This window comes from Mangifera indica, chromosome 3 (genome assembly GCF_011075055.1).
Source record: "Mangifera indica cultivar Alphonso chromosome 3, CATAS_Mindica_2.1, whole genome shotgun sequence".
In the NCBI taxonomy this organism is placed as follows: Eukaryota; Viridiplantae; Streptophyta; class Magnoliopsida; order Sapindales; family Anacardiaceae; genus Mangifera; species Mangifera indica.
In genome coordinates, this window is record NC_058139.1 from 21,069,836 (window position 1) to 21,079,150 (window position 9,315).

At 34.7% G+C, this 9,315-nt stretch overlaps 1 protein-coding gene across 2 annotated transcripts; it reads left to right on the forward strand.

Annotated features, from left to right (window-relative positions):
* The first annotated feature begins 307 nt into the window (after positions 1–307).
* On the forward strand, positions 308–8,840 carry LOC123210019 (acylamino-acid-releasing enzyme-like). Of its 2 annotated transcripts, XM_044628173.1 has the most exons (19): positions 326–459; positions 1,109–1,163; positions 2,105–2,280; positions 2,375–2,684; positions 2,894–3,112; positions 3,211–3,429; positions 3,575–3,649; positions 3,882–4,020; positions 4,381–4,532; positions 4,610–4,692; positions 4,779–4,900; positions 4,988–5,066; positions 5,595–5,772; positions 5,998–6,058; positions 6,197–6,319; positions 6,476–6,673; positions 7,999–8,067; positions 8,372–8,448; positions 8,568–8,840. In XM_044628173.1, the coding sequence occupies exons 3-19, from the start codon at positions 2,130–2,132 to the stop codon at positions 8,629–8,631; spliced, it is 2,319 nt and encodes a 772-aa protein (XP_044484108.1). In that variant the 5' UTR covers positions 326–459; positions 1,109–1,163; positions 2,105–2,129; the 3' UTR covers positions 8,632–8,840. The 2 variants fall into 2 exon arrangements, with proteins under 2 accessions (XP_044484107.1, XP_044484108.1); XM_044628172.1 differs by lacking the exon at positions 1,109–1,163 and having other exon boundaries at positions 308–459.
* Positions 8,841–9,315: the final 475 nt, after the last annotated feature.

Here is a 9,315-nt window from a genome sequence, read left to right on the forward strand (position 1 = left end):
GAATTTGAATGGTAAGGTAATATTTGGGTTAGATTTCGATTAAAGATGTTTACGTTTAAAGTGTACGATTCAATTTCAATTCAAAGTTTAAGTTTATTTTCGTAAAATAATTTGAAAATTTGAGTTTTAAGTCAATTTAAATCAAATTCGATGTAAAATTGTATGCAAGTTATGTTCGGAACTCAATCCGTGAGTCTTAAATTGACTTTTTGAATTCGAATCAATTTGAAACTAAACTTTTTTTCAACTAAGTCCGGGCCGAATACAACCCGAATCATGTTCCCGTATAAAGGCGTTAAAGTGAGAAAGAGTTTGTAATGGTTACGGAATGGGTAGAATATTAATATTGAACAACATCATCAGCCACTCCTGTAGCGTGAACTCTCTTGCCCCTCGAATATCTCATCATCCTCACTCTCGGACTGTCTCTCCAAGTCTCCTCACTCTCTACACTTCTGCGTAAGTTATCTCTCCATTACTTTTATTCCACTGCTAAATGCATTCAACTTTTAGTTTCAGACTTCCACTTACCGTCTTTCATTCAGTTTGGTTTTTCTTTACTTCTTTGATCAGTTAATATGGATGGTTGGATTTTATATAAACACACACACTTTTTGAATTCCACTTCACTAATTTTTCTGCCTTTACGCTATTCCATTTCTTGATCGGTTTTAGCACTTGTTCAATTCGATGATTTATGTGTTTTTAACACCCATTCGTTGAAGATTGATATCTGAATCATTGGTATTAGTTTTTTGTGATGTTATTTTAATTTTTAACTAAATGGGTATTTGGTTTCGTCTCAAGTGTTGGAAGTAAGTGTACTAAAGTTCAAGAAAACTCTGGATTCTTGACACAAAAGTGATAATTTTATCATTTTTTATGAACTGAACCATTGAAAGTTTTCAATGGTTCAATTCATAGCACATTTATTTTTTATGATAAGAATAGAATAGTGCGGCAAACATGTAATTTTCTTAAATCGAGTTTATTTTTGGGGTTGCTATGACTGACTGTTGCTGGGGCCTTTTCTTATGCTGAATACATAGTAACTGAAAATACCTTTGTCTGGTTAATCTGATCAGTTGAATTCTAATTATTGTTTCAGTGATTATCAATATAACTGGTTGGTTGTCTACGTTTTACTTGTTTTATAATTCCAGGTAACACCTATTATTTCCCTCTTTTCTGAAATTCTTGGTCTCATTTTTTATAGCGCCTCCAGCAGTTGCAACTTGTTTTCTATATTTCTTTCTTTCTTTTTGGAATATTCATGTTCTGCATTAAGGCAACCAAAGAATTTCTTATGTTAAATTCGAAAAATAATTCATTAATGATAACACAATTATTTTTGCAGTTTTTTTTGTTAATGTTTTGACTGCCAAACTTACTCTATCAGGTTGCTAGAACTTCATCAATATGTCTTGGCGTTCACATGTATATATGTTGTAGTAAATAGAAGTAAACTATGATATTTTCTTTGATAAGTGAGCACACTAATGCATATCTAAACCTAATTATGAATGGTTTAATACACCAAATTATGAAAGGGTCATATACACCATTCAATTCATGTATAACACAATTAGAAATTGTCATCCTTTTGTGGGAGAAGGGAGGCACAAGTTTTGGTTGAAAGTTATTTTTACTTTTTATTCAGTCCCTGAATCTGATAGTTTATTTTGAGTCCAATCTAATATTACTTGAATGCTTGTATTGCACCTTCTAATCTGTGGACTGATGGTTAGGGCTCGATTTGAGTCGAGCCGAGCTCGGCTTAGTTCACATATAGCTGAGCTCGAGTTCGAACTCGAGCTCGTAAAAGTCAAGCTCGAACTCGGTTCGACTCATTTTTCGTTATTAAAACGACGTCGTTTTAATACATATTAGTCAAAACGACGTCGTTTTGAATCAAAATTTTTAATTGGAAAATTTGGCTAGTAGCTCAAGCTCGAGCTGGGTTAGGGCTGGCTCATTTTGGGCTCGTTCGAGTCCAGCCCTACTGATGGTGTTTTGCCTCAATGAGAAATTTGTTCCTGTTCTCATAATTCTTACTTGGTTGACTGTTAGTTATTTATGATTGTCTATTTCATTAAATATGTAGTAAACACCTGTCCACATCTCTAGCCATGGATGGTTCTAAGGCTGGCACCCCAAAGGAAATGTCCTCAGAGTTAGACACAACCACTGAAGAAGAATATGCTTCCCAATCCAAGTTGCTTCAAGAGTTCGTTAATATCTCTACCATTGACAAGGCATGGACTTTTAAATTGGGCAATGGTATGACTAACAATGTTTGCAACTTCTTGTCCTACTTCATTCCTTTGTAATGCCATGGCCCACAATAATTTTTGGTTATAAATCTTTGATGCAGGAATAGGCACACAGGCAATGTTATCAATTAGCCAACCAAATCTTTTGGCTAACAAGAAGAGGAAATTAATCCTATCCACTGATATTTCAAAGGAAAATAATAATTCTGTAACCTTTAAATGGGCCCCGTTTCCTGTTGAGATAACAGGTGCATCTACAATTGTTCCATCACCGTCAGGTTCAAAGCTTCTTGTAGTTCGGAATCCAGAAAACGAATCTCCTACTCATCTTGAAATCTGGAGTCAATCTCAGTTGGAAAAGGAATTTCACATCCCTCAAACTGTGCATGGTTCTGTATATGTTGATGGATGGTAACTAATTAACTGAGTATCATTCTTCTTGTAATTAGTCTTTAGTATTCTGAGTTAATCTAATATAACTTCCTTTCTGCATATGTGTTTAGATGTATTACTGTTCAAATTTATAAGTAGTTATGCTGTGTGTTTGTGCTAGCAGAACAGATTTTAACCATATTATCTTGCCAGTCCTAGAAGAACTGAAACCTTCCTGGCTGATACAGGTTTGAGGGAATATCTTGGAACTTGGATGAAACTCTTATTGCTTATGTTGCCGAGGAGCCATCTTCCCCAAAGCCAACATTTAGTTTGGGCTACCAGAAAGATTGTTCCTCAGATAAGGATTGTGGTAGCTGGAAGGGTCAAGGTGATTGGGAGGAGGACTGGGGAGAAACCTATGCAGGAAAAAGGCAACCTTCTCTTTTCTTAATCAATATTGACAGGTTTGCATCTATGATTTGTTTATTCTATCCTATGATTAGTTAAAGAGAGTTTATATTTGAATGTTGAAACCTTAAATTAAATTCCCATTTCTGCATAGTGGAGAGGTACAAACTGTTAAAGGAATTCCAAAATCTTTGAGCGTTGGGCAAGTTGTGTGGGCTCCATCAACTGAAGGCTCGTACCAATATTTGGTTTTTGTTGGGTGGCCATCAGATTCAAGAAAGCTTGGCATAAAATATTGCTACCATAGGCCATGTTCATTATATGCAGTCAGGACATTCCTTTACAAGTCAGAAGGCACTGAGTTAGAACTCAAGTAGGTCACTTTTTAAATTTAATTAATTTTCTATTGTGTTTTGAGGGGCAGGGGATGTTTTTTTTTTCATGTAAATAATATCATATGGGAGTTGGATAACTATCTCGATATATTGAATAATTTTGAATTTCTGTTCATGTTCCAGAGAAAGCTCCTGTGAAGATTTTCCTGTGGTGAACTTAACTCAAAGCATCAACAGTGCTTTCTTTCCACGATTCAGGTATTACATCGGTATTGCATTTTATTATTGGGGACTGTTATATTTGATCTATTAAACACATTCATTTATTTTGTTAGGAGAGGATGTGTAAATATACAAAATTTGTATCAAGATTAGGAGAAATTTGCAAGGAATCTGTAGCCATTACAATTAATTTTATACCTTTGAACTCTCTAATTCTGGTTCAACATCTAGTATATTTTTTCTTCTTTTCTTGTTTCTGTCTTTCCAGTCCAGATGGAAAGGTCCTTGTGTTTTTATCTGCAAAATGTTCTGTGGACTCTGGAGTACATTGTGCAACAAATTCACTTCACAGAGTTGATTGGGCTGTCAATAGAAAGCTGTCTACTTCTAAAAATATTGTTGATGTGGTGAGCAATCTAGTATTTACGGTTATTTCTGGATATAGTCAGCTTCATTGATTGACAGAAACCTTTTTTTTTTTTGTGTTCAATCCTTTGTTTCCTTGCATGCGTGTGCAAGTTATGAACCATGGTTCTGCAATGAACATGTGAAATAAGCACTTACCTACTAGATTACAACCTGCATGAACGCAAGTTATGGAGATAAGGCTAAATTTTTTTGTTTGCTTAAGTGCTCCACTCTCTTTTGTAAATAGTTCTGTGGATTTGGGATGCATTGATTTTGTTGTATGCTTATTTTTCTATATATAAATTTGGTTTATTTTATAGCTGCAATTCACATTACTCTATTCTATAAACTCTCTGCAGATTCCAGTCGTGCAGTGTGCAAAGGATGATTGCTTCCCAGGGCTTTATTGTTCAAATATCCTAAGTAACCCATGGCTTTCTGATGGGTGCACTATGATTTTGTCTTCCACCTGGGGTAGTAGTGAAGTAATAATTTCAGTGAATGTGCTGAGGTAGCTTAATTATTTTATAACCTTGTTTGATGAAATTTTTTTGATAAAATCAACTGATGATGTGATTACTATTACAGTGGAGAGTTATTACGCATTAGCCGCACAGAGTCAAATTTTTCATGGAATGTTCTTACACTGGATGGGGACAATATTATTGCTGGTAACACAGAGTTCTGTTCTTTTCATGGCACATCTTATTTTGAAGTGAAGAAATTGAATTAAATTCTTTTCTTTCCACATTTGCAGTGTCTAGCAGTCCAGTAGACATTCCTCAAATCAAATATGGTTATCTTGTTGAGGGAGCAAATACAAATGGTTCATGGAATTGGTTAAATGTATCAAGCCCCATCTTTAGATGCTCTGAGAAGGTTATGCATTTTTCTTTCATTACGTTATCACATAAGTCAATACTACACATTAAGATTTATTTCAAAACGGAATCTCTACTTGTGCAGGTTCAATCAGCACTATCATCTCTTAAATTCAGTATTATGAAAATTCCAGTCAAGGATGTTTCTGCTAACCTGACAGAAGGTATATTACAATGTGATTTTGGTTATAAGAAACCATAATTTTTGTATTTTAAAGTGATGCCTTATTACTGATGCATTCTTTTTGGAGTGTTTGCTTTTGGCCAAATTAAGACTAAAATAGTAATGCTGATGTGCCTTAGTACTTGATGGATTTATATTCTTATGGTGATAAGAAAGAATAGCGTTATTTAATGAAAAATTAGTTGAAAATTGAGAAAGTCTTAAAGAATCAATTGAAAACTGAAATCAATTCTGTGGTTTTACTGGCAAAGTAGGATTGATATTCAGAGCTGTGGAGGTTTCTTCAATAATAAAAAATTTTCTGATTCCTTGATACATGCATTAGAATATATCTAAAGTGTTCGCACAAGGATCAGACCCTTGCATATATTTGATGCCTTAGTTCATGTAGAGTGGTGCATTTATTTAATAATCTTTTTGTCTTATACTGGGAATATTTGAATTCTGAAATCGTATTACTCACGCCAACATGATCTTTGAGGTACTATATGTGTTTAATTCATTTCAGGTGCCAAGAAACCATTTGAAGCTATATTCGTCTCTTCTAATTTTAAGAAAGATGGTGCTTGTGATCCACTAATTGCAGTCCTTCATGGGGGACCACATTCTGTCTCATTGTCAAACTTTTCAAAGTCATTGGCTTTTCTTTCTTCAATTGGTTTCAGCTTGCTGATAATAAATTACAGGCAAGAACAATTTATCTTTTTAGCTTGGTTGAAGTATGAAATGTAAGCTACACACACACTGTTCTCTGTTTTGCGAAACCCCACATCACAATATTCCAGTCCACTCACTGAAATTGCATGACCTCAGAAATTGATTATTTTTCTCTCACCCATGCAAAGAAAGATAAGAGAAGGGCTTGCATAAATCTTCTTTCAAGCTTTTTCTAACATGGTAGTTGGTCTCAGAGGGTCATTGGGATTTGGCGAGGAAGCTTTGCAATCCCTTCCAGGGAAAGTAGGATCCCAGGTACTGCTTCTCAATCCAGATTATTATGCACACTTAGATTTTTCATTTCTTTCACAAGCAACTAAATTTTCATGGCAAGATTCTTTAGATTTTTTGGCATGAGATGTGTCTCCTAATATCTTGGCTTATCACATATAGGATGTCAATGATGTACTCACTGCTATAGATCATGTTATTGATATGGGACTTGCTAGTTCCTCAAATATAACTGTGCTTGGTGGCTCCCATGGTGGCTTTCTAACTAGTCACTTGATTGGCCAGGTATGGTGGTTTTTCATTTGTGATAATGCAAATGTGTCCTACAGATGTTCAGGCATTCTTTAGTAGACTGGATGCTGTGACATGTTACAACATTTTTATTGATTGAAAGTGACAAACTTCAAAATTATTTTGATAATTATTTTTAATTTTGTCCAGGCACCTGATAAATTTGTTGCAGCTGCTGTACGGAATCCTGTTTGCAATCTTGCACTGATGGTTGGTACTACAGATATTCCCGACTGGTGTTACGTGGAATCTTATGGAAGCAAGGGGATAGACAGCTTTACAGAATCACCTTCAGCTGAACATTTGACTCACTTTTACAACAAGTCTCCTATATCACACATCTCAAAGGTGTGTTTATCAATGTCTTTTATTATTTTTGGTATTTGATTCACGGGCTTTTGATTGAAACACATTAGAGTGGAAATGAGATGCAATTCAATGATCTAACCCAGATAAAACTCAATGCAAGAAAGCCTTATCCAATTGATGTTAGAGCATTAGTAATACACCAAAGAATCCTGCTAGGATTCCATTTTGATGGAGAATTGTTGCATAATTGTTGGAACTGACTGCAGGGATTAGTGTAGCCAAATTGGCATAATGCCTGTGCATGTTGTATTTGAGCCATTGCCACTGGTTGCTTGGCATGCTTTGGTGAGAGAATTTGTAAGCTGTGCTCATGGCATGATCTGAGGCAAAATATTGATAGTGAAGAGTTAAAAAATGTAAAAGCTGATATCTAACTCTCCTCAAGGATACTATTGATGAATAAGATGAACTAGATAAGCATCTAGTGGTTAAAAAAGATATCTGTACTATGTATGCAGAGACTCTTTTCCTGCTAGCATGAGAGTTTTTAGGTGATTTCAGAAACGAAACTGCACAGATCGAGATAAACATATTATATTGTATGGGAGCAGTCATTGTAAACAGTGTCAAAGTTGCACCTGTCTCTTGATGTTGGCCAAAGGGTCTGATATTTTGGACTTATTTCCCACACGAGGATGTTGTGGGTGGAGTTTCTCAGTCTTCCTCTTCTCTCTCATTTCTTGGCAAAGTCAAAACATTTTGGCTTGGAATAAGTTGGATGTATTTGTATAAAACCTTAAGCAAATCAAGAGATATAGGTATATATAGGCATTTCACATTACTTTGAGATGATAATAAAAGATTGATTACATAGTCTATCAGCTCATAAACTGTCAAAATGTGTTTTAGGTTACAAAACTTAAAAGCAAAATTGTGACAGGTGGCGAGTTCAAAGTGAACAATATCTTAACGGTAGATCACACTATTAGAAGTGTAATATAAATGATATCAGAATCACTTTGTATATTCTCTTGAACGATAGTGTGACAAACTTTAGTAAATACGTTGAGTCTCATAGGAGATATTGAGTATGTATGTGTATCTCACATTGTTTTGAGACGATAATAGAAAATTGGTTGAATAGTTTGTGAACTACTAAATTTTTAAGACATATTTCGGGTTTTATAGCGTAAAAACAAAACCGTTCGGACTATGTGTCCAAAACGAAAAATATTTTGATAATGAGTATGTTACAAAAAATTGCCACAGCCATAGATGTCAGGCTGCCATAATTTGAAACAGGAGAGTAAAACATTTAGAATATAATCCCTTTCCTAGCTTACACATTTTGATGGTCTGTGCAGGTCAAAACACCGACCCTCTTTCTTCTAGGTGCTCAGGATCTTCGTGTTCCAGTTTCTAATGGCTTGCAAGTAAGATATTTTATCCCACTTTTATAAATGATTTAAAATGTATTCTCTGATATAATTATATAGTTAACAATATCTGCAAGAACTTGAATGATTACTAAATTATTCTGCAAAAGAGCACAAGGTAATGAAAAACAATCAGAGAAACAATGGAATTTCACCGGAAACTTGGTTTCCTTTTCTATCCCCAGCTATTGTTTTTGTTCCACTCCCAAAAAACATGGAAAATCCATGAATTATTTTATGTAGATGATTAGCAGATGGTATATAATAGATTTCATCATCGGTTTATGTTTGAATTCCCTAGTATGCACGGGCACTAAAGGAGAAAGGAGTCGAAACCAAAGTCATTGTGTTTCCTAAGGACATTCATGCAATTGAAAGGTAAAATTGTCCATTTATGCTCTCATGTTTTCTCCTGACCAGTGACCACAACCACAGCTGAATCTAAAAGCTATTGTTTCACTTGGTGCTGACTTCTGGTGCATTTTCCTTTTCTGCAGACCACAGTCAGACTTTGAAAGCTTCCTCAATATTGGACTGTGGTTCAAGAAGTACTGTAAATGAGCCAGCATTTGACTAGTCTCATGGGTTGCTGATCTTGCTCGGGATAGAGAATATATGCATATATATATTTGAATGCTTGTTGAAATTATATGAAGATGAAATTGGGGTAAAACAAATCCTTCATCTTTATTCGAGTAAAACTGGTTCTCTGTGGCCTAGTTCATTCTGCAAAACGATCATGTTTAATAATGACAAGGATTCCATCTCAATTTTGCATTGTCTTTTTCATGCTTGATCTTTCTAATTGCTCTGCAAAATTATGTAAATTATAAATCTCGTGAGTTGAGAGAAGTGTTATAACTAGACATGACAGGTGAATGGGTTTTGTATGGGCTGGATACGAATCGAGTCATATAAGTATAAAATATGAAAATCGATACCTAATCTTATGGATATGAGTAGATCCGTAGATTATTTATATGTGTATGAGGTTTTTCTTTTAGTTTATAAATAAGAGATACACTTGTATTAAAAAGAAAAATATACATAAAAATAATTATTAAATGCACACTTATTTTGCTCCAAATTAAAGTTGAGGATAAGAGTTGGAGCTGGAGAAACGGTTGGCCAATGGTGTTTGAAAACTGAAAATATGAAACCACAGAGTGCCTTGAGATTGGAGATAAGTAGCCTTAACTCAGCGTAAATTCAATTGATTCAAACTTAAATTTGAATAGAAAAATT

Bases quoted from the DNA above. Each gene is read 5' to 3' on its own strand.
- LOC123210019 (XM_044628172.1), top strand. From the start codon at position 329: ATGGGTAGAATATTAATATTGAACAACATCATCAGCCACTCCTGTAGC. The intron at 6,674-7,998 runs GTGTGTTTATCA...TGGTCTGTGCAG, and splicing joins CTATATCACACATCTCAAAG to GTCAAAACACCGACCCTCTT. The intron at 8,068-8,371 runs GTAAGATATTTT...TGAATTCCCTAG, and splicing joins CAGTTTCTAATGGCTTGCAA to TATGCACGGGCACTAAAGGA.